Source organism: Coptis chinensis, chromosome 3 (genome assembly GCF_015680905.1).
Source record: "Coptis chinensis isolate HL-2020 chromosome 3, ASM1568090v1, whole genome shotgun sequence".
NCBI lineage: Eukaryota > Viridiplantae > Streptophyta > Magnoliopsida > Ranunculales > Ranunculaceae > Coptis > Coptis chinensis.
In genome coordinates this window covers 83,541,868-83,558,445 of record NC_141458.1, presented here as the reverse complement: position 1 = coordinate 83,558,445, position 16,578 = coordinate 83,541,868, and the positions used below count along the sequence as shown (strand labels likewise).

Sequence of the window (16,578 nt, the reverse complement as noted above, 5' to 3'; positions counted from 1 at the left end):
CCTGGGCCGAGTCCTTCATATTTCAGACCCCTTATGTGGATATTCCAGATGTTCTAGAGAACACTGAGTACCGTAGACTATCCTATATATGTCATAGAGCAAGGTTTCTTTCTCAACGGTGAGTGATACTTGTAGGGCCAGTAACTGCATGGTACCTTCGGGACAGATGTTGGCATCAAGTATCTGGAGAGATTGTTATACCTTACCCACCACCCATAGATATGACAGCCTTTGATATTCTTCCTATAACTCTTGCACACTATAGAGCAAACCCAAATGATTGGCCAGACGCAGCAACTTTCATTTTTACGGGAGACTATGACTTGTATTGGAAGAGGGTTGGTCAAGGTCTCTTGCTAGGTGCGTTATACCGGGGCACCAATTTTTAAGGGGTTACTTCTGAAGCATTGAGGCCTAACATTCATTTCCCAGAAGGAGTGGAGTTGCCACAGTCATAGCCCAGGGTGTTTCATGATATTGAGATGCCGCAAAGAACTCCACAAATATTTGATGAGTCTAACCTTTGGCACTGGAGCATGATTAATTCTCAGGGGCAAGAGATGAGCATACCTATTCCACCAGCAAATGCCGCATTGGTCACTGATTTGTTAGAACAGTTTGAGTAGTTAGTCATGGTTAGTATGATTTAAATTTATTCATGATTTGTTATTATTATTCACTATAACATGTAACATGCATTTGTTTTGTTAAACAGGAGGAAGCAAGATTGGAGCTCCTTAATTACAGCTCTCTCAGTTATGTCATGCGTGCGTCATTCATGGAGTCCTCTCGTCAAAGTTTTGAGTACTTACAACAAGAGCGAAATCAAACTTTGCAGCTTCAGAGACGTGTGCAAGAGTTGGAGAATGTTGGAAGTGCCACACCTCAAGCTCAAGCTCAACCAGTGAGGCGACAACGACGTAGGGGGGAGAGCTCTTCGACTGAGCCTTCTCGTAGGGGGAGGAGGTCTCAGCAGATATTTTCTTCTAGTATGTAATAATTGTGCGCCATTACTTGTAATATGGCGTTTGAGATTGTTGTTTGTAACGACTTTTTTATTAGCAGGTTATTGATGAGTTTTGGATATGAATATGTCAATAAAACAAAGGAGGTTATGGCAAAAAATTTCTAGGAATTATAAGTTAGTTTTTTTACAGAGTTTCTGTGTTAGACTTGGGTGTTTTTCAGGATTGTTGTTTGTCTTATTTATTATTTCCAAAGTATATTAGTAGGTTTTGGATATGAATATGTCAATAAAACAAATGAGGTTATGGCAAAAAAAATTCAGGAATTATAAGTTAATAGGTTTCTAAAGTATACTGTATAATTTTTTCAGGAATTATAAGTTGCATTTCACTCATTTTTCAGGCTTGGTTCTGACAGAAATTATTTTAGGAATTATAAGTTGCATTTTCACTCATTTCCTATGTCTTAGTTCTGACAGGAAATTTTTCAAGAATTTCACTCATTTTTTCAGGTTTGGTTATGACAGGAATAATGTATGGTGTAGACTGAGACGGAATGTAACATCTCGTCTGGTAACAAAAAATCCATGCCTCTGCGCCTTTTTCCTATTCCATACATTGGAATTACTGATGGTGGCCCATAAATTGGAATTATTGAGGGTACATATGGATAGACATTTGGATAAAATGTGTTATCACTTGGAGAGTGAACAAAAATCTGATAAAATGTGTTGTCAATTGGAGAGTGGACCAAACTCTAAATATCACATGTGAACTTACCTTTCATATTTCGTTTTACTCTTCTTTCTTTTAGATAAAAAAAAAAAAAAAGCCATCTTCTTCCCCACAACCAAGCTAAAAATTGAAAAAATGTCTAGAGAAGATAGAATTGCATTCAACCAACGTTTATGGGGAGGATCTAGTAGTAATAGTTTGTCTTCTGGTTTTACCGGGTCATCTTCTGGTACTTTCGCTGAAGATGACTACATGGAAAAAGTAAGAGATGAACATAATGATATGATGAGGCGAAGGAGGAGGAGGAGGTTGCAGTTATTATCCACTGCTGGGGCATTAATGACTCAAGCAGCCATTGAAGATGTGGATACAAACAAACGTGGTGGATCTGTGATGGGCAGAGAATATACGTTTAGAGATGGTGGTGATTTCAATAAACAAAACATACTGAGGGATTACTTCATAACACCTTCTAGGTGGCCTCCTCATAAGTTTAGGTGAAGGTACAGGATGACAAGATAGCTTTTTACGCATATGTTGAAAACTGTTGCTGGATTCGATGACTACTTCAATGACATGGTGGATGGATTGGGTCGGGTTGCAATTTCTGGGTTGAAGAAGGGATTAGCTGCAGTTGAACAATTAGCAACTGATTGTTCATCTGATTCAACGGATCAATATTTTCAAATTAGAGATTCCACAGCAAATGTATCTATGAAGCGTTGGTGTAAGGCAATAATCACGGCGTTTGAGGAAGAGTACTTGAGACGACCAACTAAGGCAGACACTGCTAGGATATTAGCTGAAAATGCGGCAAGGGGTTTGCCAGGAATGCTTGGATCAATCGATTGTATGCACTGGGTGTGGAAGAATTGTCTAACTAGATGGGCTAGAACACATGTAAGGTACAAGAAGGAACCAACTTTGGTACTTGAAGCCGTTGCAGACAAACACTGTTAGATCTGGCATTGCTTTTTCGGCTTACCAGGTTTGGATAATGACATTAACATGCTTCATCATTATCATGTTTTTGAATCATTAGAGCAAGGTGAGGCTCCTACTGTTGCATTTAATGTGAATGGTAATGAATACGATATGTGATATTATCTTGCTGATGGTATTTACCTAAAATGGGGCACATTTGTTCAATCCATTCGTTATCTAAGAAATAAGCATAAAAAGATCTTTACTCAATGTCAAGAAGCTGCAAAAAAAGATATTGAAAGGACGTTTGGAGTTTTGCAGGCACGATGACATATTATTAAGGTTTCTGCGCGTTGTCATAATGTTGTTATTCTTGGAGACATAATGAAGGCATGAATTATAATGAATAATATGATTGTTGAGAATGAACGTGCAAGTGGAGTGTGGAATTGGAAAAGTCAGAGGAAAGAAACAATACCTTCGCTCTTTCAGGAAAATGATGGTTATCATTTTGTATATCAGATGATTCAAGCAAGAAATAAAATCAGAAATGAAGTTACGCATACTAATCTTCAAAAGGACTTAGTTGAGCATGTTTTTAATTGGACTGGTATTGAAGAAACAACAGTACCAATTTATTATCCAAATTGGTCAGATCCAAAGGAGGAAGAAGGAGGGGAAAATTAAAATGGAAATAAAAGTGTATTTCCTAATGTGAACTATGAAGTTCCAAAGTATTTCCTAATGTGAACTATGAAGTTCCTAATGTATTTCCTATGTATTTCCTAATGTATTTCCTATGTAATTCCAAGAAGTTCTTATGTGTTTAATGAGTTGTGTTTTAATGAACTATATTACAATGTATTTTAATTTTATTGGTAATTGTATTTCTATGAAAATAATTATATTGGAAAGAACATACATAGTGCATTAATTAAAAAAACCAGTGAAATTAAAATACATGGTTCATTAATTAAAAATATAGTGAAATTAAAATACATAGTGCATTAATTAAAAAGACAGTGAAATTAAAATACATAGTGCATTAATTAAAATAAAATACTAGATATTACATAAGCTTAGTTAGAGCTAGAACCACCTCTAGCCCTTGCCCATTCAGCACGTATTTCAGCTTGTTATTGCTCGATTATAAAAGCGGTATCGGGATGGAGGACACTTGTATCGGTCGCTAAAATCTTAGCTTCATATTGCATCTTTTGAAGCCAATTTTTTTCCAATTGAACTTGATTTTTTTCCATTTGAATCCGATTTTTTTCTTCTCTTGCCATCACAGTTCTTTGACCATATGCAAGTTCCCTTTCCCTAAGTTCTAAGCATTTTTGTGTTTCATTTGCATCATTTACAAATGTATCATCTAAACGTATAAAGTAACCCTCCAACATACCAACTGATTTTTTTTGGTTCCTCTTGGAATTGGCTTTCTTCGATCCAAGAGGACGCTCCAATTCAACTCCACCAACACTTGGTGAATTAGAAGTTGAATCTTCACCATCACTTTTGCGACCTTTTCCCTTTGTGGGGCGGCTTGACCTTGTCTCAAAAATGCTACTCCACTTTGGATTATCCTTGAGTATCACATAACAATGATCAAGTGAAAAAGACGATTTTTCTTATTGTTGGTACGTCATCCTTGCCTCGGACAACTAAAAAATAAAATGGTGGTAATTAGACTAAAATAATCACTAAGACTAAGATAATTAAACTAAAATAATAATTAGACTAAGACTAAGATGATTATACTAAGACTAAAATGGAAATAATAATTACACTAAGATAATTATACTAAGACGGAAATAATTAGACTAAGACTAAGATAATCAATAATTGACAAATTGACAAAGTTATAATTACCCGGCTTTGTATTGTTGTACCACTTGCATGTCGAGCCTCCACCGCATTTATAATTGCAACAAACTTGTTCATCATCTTTGAAATATATTTCCATCTACCACTAATTGAATTGGAAGACCTATCCGACCCACATGTTTGATTGAACTCGTTTGTTATACGATTCCAAAATCTTTTTGCATTTTGGAAAACACCAACAATAGAGTCTTCACTAATTTTTATCCAAGCAAAACATAGAGCTTGATCTTCGGACATGCTAAAGTGAGTATTTGTTTTTGCTTGAGTGCTACCACTTGCTTGAGTTGTTTGAGATGCTTGAGATGGCATTTTTTTTAAGAACTGATTTTGAAGAAGAAATATGATTGTTGGAAGTGAGTGTGAGTTTTAATGGAACAAATGTTGTATATATACTAAAGTTTTTATTTTTGACCGTTTTTTACCGTTCTAACTTTCTGACTGTTGGTGAACTAGCCGTTTAGGACTCCAGACGGGATGTTAGATTCCGTCTGGAAAAAAAAATATAGCTAGACGGGATGTTGGATTTTGTCTGATGAGTTTTGTGATCCAGACGGAATCCAACATCCCTTCCGAAGTTCACAAGTCAGCCACTATCTCGGTCTCAGATTTCACCTTGGTTTTGACTTGGGAAAATAATCACCACATATTCACCTCTGCATTGGACAATGATTTTGAACCAAAAGTGGTGACTTCACAAATCCCCCAAAACTTGCTCTTACTAGACATGGTTTACATACCAAGGTATACCAAGGTACCTAGGCTGCACACTTGCACGGCCCCAGGCCCGTAGTATACAGCCCACTTAAATTGCAATCTCGAATTCATTTTACGTTCAACGTTTTTGTTCACTGACCGAAGAAAGCAAAGAAATGTCAATGCCACTCTATCCAACAATAACAACAACAACTTTAAACCCCCCAAAACCCTTCTCTACTTTTTCCAGACACACCTCAAAACCCCAACACTTCCCACTCTTCTCCATTTCACCAAACTCTAACCCAAATGACCTTAATAACCCCAAACCCAAACCAAAACCAAAACCGCATCCTTCCTCAAAACCCCAACCTGACAAAATCTTCCCCAAAACTATCCCACGTAAACCAAGACGTGGGCGAAGAAGTGAAGCGGTAGCAGTAGAGGATTTCATTAGAGGTTCATTAGAACAGACGTTCGACTCGATTCGACAACAGAGTTCACAAGTTTTAGAGGAGAAAGAGACCATTTTAAAGGATAAGGATGATGTGAAGAAGAAGAAGAAGAAGGGGGAGTTGGTGGAAGAAGACGATCCGAACTGGCCATTAGATGCAGATATAGGGTGGGGAATAAGGGCATCTGAATATTTTGATAAACATTCGATAAAAAATGTAGTGGGCGAAGACGGGGTAGAGATAGATTGGGAAGGAGAAGTTGATGATAATTATGTGAAGGAGATTAATTGTTTAGAATGGGAAAGTTTTGCATTCCATCCTAGTCCATTGATTGTACTTGTTTTCGAGAGGTATAATAAGGCTAATGAGAATTGGAAGTTTTTAAAAGAGTTGGAGAAAGCCATTGTGGTTTATTGGAATGCTAAAGATAGATTGCCTCCTAGAAGTGTTAAGGTTGATATTAATATTGAACAAGATTTGGCGTATGCTTTGAAAGTGAAAGACAGTCCGCAGTTGTTGTTTCTCAAGGGGAATAAGATTTTGTATCGAGAGAAGGAGATTCGGACTGCGGATGAGTTGGTTCAGATGATTGCACATTTTTATTATAATGCGAAGAAGCCTTTGTGGATTGATGATGCAGCTTTGGCTCCACCGTATTAGCAATGGATGGTTCAGGTAGTCTATCTGCATTTTAGATGGTATATGTTGTAAACTTTCTTTAGGAAATTGTGTGCACTAGAATGATATAGATAGTGATGTTCACACTGCTTTGAGTTATATTTGTCCTGCAAGTTGTACGAATAGTCAAGATTTATGGCGAGCTATGAAGCCTATGAGTTTCAGGTTACTACTTTGTGTGTTACAACTTACAAGTTATTATTCATGTAGCAAAACAGCAATCTAGTTATAGCATTGTTCTTCATTTTAATACGTTCATTTTTATCATACAATCTGGGGAAGCTATCCTGCTTCATGATAATCTAGCTATGTTATGAATAGCTCTAACTTGTGCCGTTATGTGCCTATGTTATTTGAATCACTCCAACTTGTGCCTTTTCTTGTTACCCTGGGCCCTGATTCACATTTTCTCCCCTAACACACTATTGTACAAGCTCAGACTACTTTATCAATCATCTTGTTACGTAGACATTTAGGTAAACCTACTGAGCTGCCATATTGGTCTCTCTAGGTATCTTGTTGCTCATTTTTAACATGTCTCTACAATTTTCAGATTAAATAGCAGCATGAGGCTTAGGTTGAGCATGCACTTTTTGAGTTTGATCCAACTGTGAGATGCATGCCATTGTCCTTGCCTATGTCCTTACTGACATGTCTGTCAGTGTGTGTGTGTGTGTGTGTGTCTTTTTCACTTTACTCGAGAGGGTTATCTTTATCCAACCCTCAAAAACTGTTTCAGGGGTAACTTCGTAGACTAAATTGCATACTAGCACTAAGGGAGTTGAGATTTGATTTATAAATATGGTGTTTGCCAGTTAGGCTAACATGCATGCATACCTTTTACTAATGTTAATCGATCTTTTAGTAGAATTTCTTCAAATTATTTCTGCCGACACTCTTCTTCTACTATGGAGATACCAAAGGTTCAGGCTTCTTTCGAAAGATACCTAATTTCTTAAGCCTATTGCAGTTAGTAATATCGACCAAAAAATTTAATAATGTCCACCTTACTAGCACATAATGTAATGCAATACATTTAACACAGCACAGATAAAATCTCCCAGATTTTCTTTGGCAAGGATCATAAGACTTTCATCATAAAAGCATGTCTGACATATCTCATCCGTCAGAGTATGTAGTAATATTTGACTTTCATAAAGACTAAAAACTCAGGAATGAAATATGTGGGTGGGGAGGGAGAGAGTAGTCGTTGTTAAATATCCCTAGGAAGAGGATAGGTAGTTTTGGATGTAAACCTAGTGAGAGGGTCTTGTGACACAGCTCGGTAGCCCTAACTATATAGTGAAGTCGCACTCTAATCTAAATATATACAAATAGATTCCTAATCCATCTTGTGCGTCCTTTCTTATTTCGAAATAGTAAAAACATTCATGTCAGAGCTCTTCGTGTGGTCAAGAAACCATTATCAAATTGTTTTTCATGTGAAGGGGCTCGTTCTAAGTTACATTGACACGGGTATGTGTGTCCATCTCCAACACGAACACGAAGTTTCTAACACGGCGAAATACTAACATTTGAGTTATGTCACATACAATATGCGTGTGTCTCGTGTTCGACATGGACACGTGGATACGGATCCGACACAGATTTTTTTTTAGAATATGGCGTGTCTGTGTAACTTAGGTTCTAGTTGACCTATGAGGATGAAAATTAGAAAGAGTTAGTGATTTTCAAATATGAGTGGCATTTCATGCTTGTAGACAAAATAGTGCCTCACTGATTCTGCGTTTCTGTAAACAAATGTAAATATGTGAAAACTTGTGTTCGTAAGTGCTGCTGTATAAAGCAATGATACATATATCAAATTCTTACTAATTTTTTTATGTAATAGGATCTTTATGGTGCCATAGGTTGAGGTGATGCCCTGGTATAGATCCCCGGCGAAAACTAAGTTGTAGTAGGCCTCCTTGCAGGACAACTTCCTCTCAGTTTGGGACAGTCGACAGATTTTATCAGTTTAGTTATCTGGTGGCAACAAAGTTTGATTTAATTTGGGTCATCTTTGATAGTGCTTATTATGGTGGACACCTGCCAAAACCTTACAATACATTTTCAATTTCTTTTTTGCCCTCACATAGTTTTGGTTTTATTCATAATATATCCCCATTTAGAATTGAAGTTAAAAAAAATGTTGCATCTTACTTAAATCAATCAGCATATATTTTGAGGACTGATGAGAGAGAATGCAGTACAAAAATATTTCAGAGTACGACCTCAACAGCTGTTTCACCAACTCAGCCTAGCATTTGAGATACTTTTTCTCGTTTAGGAAAAGTTCAGTCTCTTTGTTTTCTCAAGTGGTCAGATCCTCTTCCTAACTGTACACTTCATCTTCTCCATCTGTTATATTTTTCACAAGAAAGACTTTGTTTACGCATGATTGTTTTGGGTCCTAACCAATTGGCAATGAGAGAGTGGCCCATGATCTTATACACTGTTGATGCAAGGCTTTAAATCCTTGGCATGACACTAAAACAAAACTTCATAATATGTATCTCTCCAGGTAAGCACATGGTTTACGATTGGTCCGTGGAGTGCTGATGAGAGAGAAATCTCCTCGATTTCAGTCTGTTGAGTGCCGGTTATGAAGATACCTCTCCAAAGAATCGGTCTGTGCCGAATAGGAGGATCTAATTCTGAGGGTACTTAAATGCTTGGTACAAAGTTAAAGAAAATGGGAGATGGAGAGGCAATCTGAAAAAATGGTGTGAACCGATGATATGTGTTCGGTGCTCCAAATGTGTGTCTCTGCCGGTGTGATTATCCATGTGTGTTTTCTGTGCTTTCTATTAAAATAACTATCTAAGCATTGTGTAAGCATTTGGGTGTTAGTGTGTTACATAGTTGGATTATTCACTTACATTTTTCATTACATATTCTTATTTATGTGGAAAGTTGAATTTACTTGCGATGTGTTTGATTATTAGAGTATTTGCTCTATCACAAGCACAGTTTCGTACAAATGTAAATTTCAACATTAAAAACAATAAGACTAATTTATGTTGGATTCTTATGATTATGATTAGGACCCCCATTGCCAAGGGTGGATTTGTTTGTGCATAGGAGACCACACAGGTGTTTTATGGAAGAAATGGGATCATCCGATCTGGCGGTTTTTCAGTCTTTTGTTTTCACACTGCGTGATTGGCCTTGACATAGTTGTTCAGTCAGTGCAGTGTGGCCAGTCAATTTGGAACTATGTAACTGGAGGAATAACACCTTTTCCTGCTAGTGCAATCAATATTTCCAGCTTAAAGGGCCTATTTATCTATCCCTTAAACCGTTAACTCCTAGTTTTCATAAACTGGTTTGGGACTAGGCACATTATATGACAGTGCAATTTGTAGGGATGGCAAGGAATGATCTGATTTTCCTTGACCAGTCAACTACATTGGTGGTGACCATAGATATCAACCCCTGTACCTGGTAGTGGCTGTCCACATCAACAGTGAATGCCATAGAAGATTAAAGCTGTGCGATCATTGAGGGAGAGTGAGGAAGAGTTTTCGGAGTCTGGTGGCCTTAATTCTTGTTGCTGTCTGTATAGGCTGAGGATCTCTTTAACTGGATGGCGCTCCTCTTCATCTCAGGGTGTATGCTGAAGCCAGCCTCTGTAGTTAACCTTGATCGTTATTCTTCTTTAAGATAAAACTAAGTGAATACTGCCCACCTTCTAAGCACATAACGTGATGAAATAATGAAATTCAATATAAGACGGCATAAATAAAATTTCCGAGTGTTGCTTTGGCAGGCCCAAGGTCGTAGGACCTTCATCATGAAAGAAAGCACGTCAGAGAAATCTCTCCTAAATATTTAGTTTAAGTCACGATACGTAGCTCTATATAGGGTGCCAGGGTCGGTTTTGTGTCGGATCTTAACGGTTTTGATTTGAGTTTTACTATTTATTGTAACCTACAGATTTTTATCGGTTTTGGTTTTAATTCGGATTTTTATTATTTATTATGATTATTAAACAATTTCAATCATTTAAACACTATTTTTTTTTTTTTAATTTTCCTACATAATAATATTTTATATATAATTAGTGATGTATCAACAATCATATTTACATCCATTTATGAATACGTATCAATCATACACTTTAAAACATTTACAATTCATGTGATAATTTAAACCTTTGATATATAAATTAAAATAATCAAATATCTAACATTATAATTTTGATTTTTTTTTACATGCATACACATATATTTGTTTCTTTGTATTAACTCGATTGTGTACACGTGCAATCATATATATTTGTTACCTTGATATATTTTACGTGCATACACATATATTTGTACACGTATATTAAGTCACATTTTAAATCGAACATGTGAGTATATGCGTCTTACATTTACATCTCATCACTAATTTTTAACATGAACACTATATATTGGTTTATAATAAGTGCGTGTACCACAATATATCAAGCATGTATATCATATTTAAATATACACGTGCATAAATTAATAAATATAAAATATATTAGTTAATTCATAATATACACGTTGACATTATTATTAACATCTATGATACACTAGGGGTGGGCAATGGGCCGGGTCGGGTTAGCCCGGTCCTAAACTTTTAAAGTCTTTCAATTATTAGGGCCGAGCCAGCCCGGCCCTAAACTCCCCATAAAGCCGGGTCATAAGTTTAAATTTCAAGCCCTGACCCTACCCTAAGCCCTCTTTAACAATTTAGGGCCGGGTCGGGCCGAGCCTATATATTTTCTTCTTTTTACTACATCAGTTTTAAAACTCATTTATATTACAAAAAAAATTCAAAGATTTGCAAACTCAAAGTCCCACCACTTTGAAATTTGAATAACAATCAATCTAGTAATAATTCTTGATAAGTCCAACAATTTAAAATGCATATCCACAATCTAATAAACTCAAGTACATATAGACTCATATTTATATTTTAAAATTACGGTTAAAATGCACAAGTCACATTTTGGAATAAGCTTTCACTGACATAAATCCGTTATTTCTTTTACTCAAATCTTACCAAAATTACATTTAACATTAAAGAACACAAAGACAAATAAGAGTATGGAATGAGTTTTTACTGACGTCAACTTATTTTTCATTAGGCTAGTGCCCAGTGCTCATTATTGTTCTTGGTGACTAGGTTAGATGGGGAGTTGTGAAGTGTGCGTGAGTTATGAGATAGAAACAATTAGGGTTATAAGTTTTTATGATATAAGTCAAGTTATTATAAGTATCCATACGGTAAGTGATAAATTACAAAAGACAGTGTTATTTTAATTGAAAATATGTAACAAGGAGTTGGATAGTTTTAATTGTGTATTTTATAGTGAAATTATAACTAGGGCTTGGTTAGGGTCGGGCCTATGTTTCAGAACCTTAGCCCTGACCCTGCTTTAGAAGGCATTAGGGTCGGGTCGGCCCTACCCTAAACTCTGTGAGGGTTTTAGTTGTGAGGGCTTTATAGGGCTTAGGGTCATGTCGGTCAGGGCCGGATTAGGGTCGTTAGGGCCAAATTCCCACCCCTATGATACACTTATTTAACGTATAGTTATAAAATATATATTTAACAATACACATTCACTATTATGCTATATATATTTAATAGACTTTTACATGTAAAAAATATATTTTATATTATAATGTATGAGTTTGATTATCTTAAATGTAATATAATACTAAATTTTAAATATCGAAATCATAATAATCGATTTTGGTTTCGGTTCAAGTACCCACGAGTTTTTTACTATTTGGTTTAACGGTTTCAAATCTTTATCGGTTTGGTTTTTAATGACCCATTTTAAATGGGTCATTTCGGTTCTGTTCCAGATAATCGAGTACCCATTAGTACCCCTAGTTCTATAGCCTAACGTTTCTGACCATTAGCTACTTTCATTCTAAATTAATAATACCTAAGTTTCTTGCTCGAATTACTAGGCAAATAGATACGATTGCGTACTATAATTTGAGCCCCATCCGTTCTTTTACTCCCCATGTAGTTTATCTGTTTCCAGCTATTATACAGCCACCCTACGTCAGCATTTTATACAGGAATCAATATATACAACTTTCTCTGTATAGAAATGCACGGGCATCAATGCAACATTCTGCCGGAATCAAATTATTAATAGTGTAGTAGTGTATCACCATAATAATCAACAAATTGACTGGAAGATTGACCTTTTTGAATACAAAAATTCACTGGAGAAAATAAATTGGATATTGAAGTAACCGAAAAGCTAAGGTGCGCAAGGCTGTGAGCCACACATTTTTTAATTTTTGACCGGGTTTTTAAATTTTGAGAAAAAAGAACAGTGAACAACAAGTGAGGGTAAAAACGTCAATGCGACAAGTGAGAGTAAAAACGTAAATGCTCTCTCTTCTCTAAACAAAAAAGAGTTATACTTTAATGGCAGAAACCAAGAAGTCGGAAAAGAGACAATCGGATTAATAAGTTTGAGGTCGGATCATACCTCATTTCAATAAACCGAATTCACTTATAAAAAAAAAACAAAAATAGTATGATATATAAGGTCGAATGATATATCTAACCGATATCTAATAGCAAGTAGGCTACAATGTCATTTATTGTTGGATACTTAATTATATGTTATATCTAGTAATTTAATCGTAGTATGCTATATATAGTAATTTAATCGTAATATGTTATATCTAGCAGCTTAATAGTATTATACTACATTTAGTAATTTAATATGCGTATGCTAAATGTAGTAGTTTAATAGGAGTATGCTACAACCAAAATGAATAGTTAAGGGTAAGAAAATAACAACACATCTTCTCTCCCTCTAACATTTAGAATGACGTGAACTAAACTTTTTCCTCTCACTAAAATCCGTTCAACTTGAGAACTCTTGCCTCCATTTCTCGTTGTGTACTTTGATCTTCAACAATTATAAGTATGAGGTTAGTTGATTTCTTTTTTGGCTCCTTCTCTTTTTCATGTCTAGGTAAAATTTCACAATTGAATGGTGTATGATTTAATGTCAAATGAAGTTGACATTGAAAATTTTCAAAGTGGTATATGGTTTGAGCACCATAGTTATTTGGTTCTGACCATTGTTCAAGCATTTATGTGCGTTTTTTTTTACTATTACCACTGTGATTACTTCATAGAGTAAGAAAACGAGTAAATATGCGCTAAAAGTGCACTTGTTTCATGTAGCAATCCGATGATGAATCACTTCTCTGATGACGAAGAAGATTGGCTTCGAAATTCATGTTTTGATAGTTTTACGTATGAGGATAGTGATTTTGTGGATGTCACATCTATGGGGGAGGGTGAAAATGTTGAAATTCATGAGAACAGTGATAGAGACAGTGACGGGTGTGAGGCTAGTAAAGTTTTCGAAGCAGACAAAGCAACATTCTATTCTATGCAGTTCAAGACGACTGAGGAGGCTTTTGCAATTTACAATCAATATGCAAAGTTAGTCGGTTTTAGTGTTCGTAAATATACTTATAGAATGCGTATAGATGGTGTTCGTGTTAAGCGGGGATTTCTATGCTCAGCTGCTGGTGAACGAAATGTAAACAGGGTGACACCCAGAAAACGCGACATCGAATCCAGAGAGTCGAAGGTCATCAGTAGGTTTAAATGTAAAGCCCACTTTGAAGTTGGTTATGATTTTGAATCAAATTTGTGGGTTGTGAAGGATTTTATTGGGGAACACACACATCCACTTGTACCAGATCCGAGCTCGATGTTCTTAAGATCACATAGAAATGTAAGTGAAGAAGATTTGTAATTTGCTACGAGCCTAGTTGATGTTGGTATTCGTAAATGCAAGGTGATGGATGTTTTTGTACATAGGGCTAGAGGTTTCTCAAGTGTTGGTTTTTTTGAAGAAAGACTTGTATAATCATATGGGGATTGATAAGAGAAATCGATGTATTGATGGTGACGCCAACGCACTGTTGGCTTTCATGGATAACAAGGTGAAGGGAGATCCCTTATTTCATTACAATTATAACTTAAATGAGGGTGGGCAGCTGGTTAGACTGTTTTGGGCAGATTCCACCTCACGTGCGGACTACAATTGCTTTGGAGATGTATTGTTGTTTGATTCAACATACAAGAGCAACCAGTACATGATGCCAATTGTTGTGTTTGTTGGAGTGAACAACCATCGACAAACAGTAGTGTTTGGTTTTACATTGTTGACGAGTGAGTGTGTGGAGTCTGACGAGTAGGTATTGAAATCTTTAGTTGGCGTGATGTATGGTAAACACCCTAAGTCAGTGATCACTGATGGTGACCCGACGATGCGCGAGGCTGTGAGATCTACTCTCCCAAATTCGAAACACCGCTTGTGTTGTTGGCACATTATGAAAAATTGCCTAAAAAGTATCCACATCCTTGGATTTTCAAAAGATTTATGCTCTATTATGTTTATGAAGTGCTCTTCCAATGAGTTCGAAGAAAGGTGGGAAACACTCGTGAAGAAATTCCAAGTCAATAATAACAAATGGGTGAACATGATATACAAGAAAAAAGAGATGTGGGCAGAATCATATCTCCATGGTGAGTTCTTTGCCGGTTGCAGAAGCACCCAACGTTGTGAGAGTATAAACTCCGTAATCCGGCTTCATATGAAAGTTGGAATGCAGTTGTTTGAGATGTTTGGAAAAATGAAAGTGGTAGTTACAAATATTCGGCACTGAGAGCACGAGGAAGAGGTGATGACGAAAGTAACCAAACCAATCCTTCATACCCACTTGAACGATTATGCAAATCAGGCTGCATCTATATATACGTGAGCTGCTTTTGATTGTTTTAAGAAGCAATTAAAGGATGAAGTGATGTACACTACATGACGGTAAAAAAGATGTAGGTGACAATATTCGTGTGTATACCATGAGTCGCCATTTGAATAGGCAAAAAGAGTCGACTGTGAGATACAATGTTGTATTGCAGGATGCTAGCTGTTCATGTGGGCTATTTGAGTCGTCTGGATTTCCATGTAGACATATCATTTCAGTTTATAAACATGAGGACATTGGTGTGATACCTCAGGGCTGCTTTTTAAGGAGATGGACACGAGATGCTAAATCGGTTGTTCGATTAGGAGAACCCAAATTTTTTGACCGAGCGACCTCTGTTATACGTTTCAGTGATCTTACAACCAAATGTAGGCAGATATGTTCGTGGGACTCCCAAACAGCGGAAAACACTGAAGCTTTCAAAGTTTTTTTAGCTTATTTTTCTACAAAGAATCGAACTCCATCTGCTTCTGAAGGCAGTCGACATGCTCCTTTTAAGATGCCTAACAGTCCAACAGAAAATCCAATAACCGATGAGACTTCACTAGCTTATGAAGGCAGCCTATGTGTTCCTTTTAAGATGCCTTTTACTCCGCCTAAAACCACACATCGGCAATCGGTTAATGATCCCCCACATGTAAAATCCAAAGGCAGACCGCAAAATCCTAGCAGACTTCAAGGTCACAATGAGATGAATAAGAATAAGTGTGGCCATTGTGGTATGACAGGTCACACAAAACCCACATGCCCACTCTTGCATCCGAAGGACAGAGGTAAGTTATATTTACCTTTGCGATTTTTTCTTTGGTATGGTCCCAACTTTGTAATGTCTATATTTCCAATTGTATCTTTTGATTAGTTGTTGATTCTACTTTATTTCGGCAACATTTTCGTTGTGTTTCACTATTTTACAGGTCCAAGTATTAACCGCAACTATGTTGAACCCACTGCTCGAGTTGCCGACCTACATGAGGAAGATGACGAGTTGAACAAATATACAGGGTGTAAGTTGAAAGTTTGACGTTATAAAATTCATTTCCGTATAGACCTGTGGATAACAGTTGGCATTGATAAGAGTGTGTTTATCTTTTACCTACATCAAAATATATTGCTACAAGGTGTGGGAAATCATAATAACATGCATGCATGTACATCTCACTTTTAGTTTTAGAAATTTCCTTTTGGAGCACATGACATTTTATTTCTTTGGGTTATAAGTAAGTAAATGTTGTTTGTTTCGTGGCCTTAGTTAGATTGGATAAAGGAACACCAGGATCTCGAAGGTACAAGTGTAGCAACTGCCAATCTACGGAGCACACAAAGCCTAGGTGTTCACATCCACATAAACACAATGGTGAGCAAGGTACAACACATGTTTTGGTTTCACACTTGTTTAACTTAGATGGGGATGACGTTATAGTGTAAACTTAGATTGTATGGTTCGCG

General features: G+C 36.5%; 3 protein-coding genes across 5 annotated transcripts; all 3 read left to right on the top strand.

Moving 5' to 3' along the window:
- The first annotated feature begins 5,335 nt into the window (after positions 1-5,335).
- On the top strand, positions 5,336-9,660 carry MRL7 (polyadenylate-binding protein 2-binding protein). Of its 3 annotated transcripts, none has more exons than XM_086602941.1 (2): positions 5,336-6,334; positions 9,385-9,660. In XM_086602941.1, the coding sequence occupies exon 1, from the start codon at positions 5,381-5,383 to the stop codon at positions 6,317-6,319; it is 939 nt and encodes a 312-aa protein (XP_086459067.1). In that variant the 5' UTR covers positions 5,336-5,380; the 3' UTR covers positions 6,320-6,334; positions 9,385-9,660. The 3 variants fall into 3 exon arrangements, with proteins under 3 accessions (XP_086459067.1, XP_086459066.1, XP_086459068.1); XM_086602940.1 differs by lacking the exon at positions 9,385-9,660 and adding an exon at positions 8,862-9,369; XM_086602942.1 differs by lacking the exon at positions 9,385-9,660 and adding an exon at positions 8,190-8,801.
- A 3,884-nt stretch (positions 9,661-13,544) lies between these two features.
- LOC147511168 (protein FAR1-RELATED SEQUENCE 5-like) lies at positions 13,545-14,117 on the top strand. The gene has a single exon (XM_086598378.1). It carries the CDS (start codon positions 13,545-13,547, stop codon positions 14,115-14,117), a length of 573 nt encoding a protein of 190 aa, XP_086454504.1.
- A 118-nt stretch (positions 14,118-14,235) lies between these two features.
- LOC147511167 (protein FAR-RED IMPAIRED RESPONSE 1-like) lies at positions 14,236-14,562 on the top strand. The gene has a single exon (XM_086598377.1). It carries the CDS (start codon positions 14,236-14,238, stop codon positions 14,560-14,562), a length of 327 nt encoding a protein of 108 aa, XP_086454503.1.
- The last annotated feature ends 2,016 nt before the right edge of the window (positions 14,563-16,578 follow it).

Coding starts and splice junctions, on each gene's coding strand:
- LOC147511167 (XM_086598377.1), top strand. CDS start 14,236: ATGGGGATTGATAAGAGAAATCGATGTATTGATGGTGACGCCAACGCA.
- LOC147511168 (XM_086598378.1), top strand. CDS start 13,545: ATGAATCACTTCTCTGATGACGAAGAAGATTGGCTTCGAAATTCATGT.
- MRL7 (XM_086602941.1), top strand. CDS start 5,381: ATGTCAATGCCACTCTATCCAACAATAACAACAACAACTTTAAACCCC.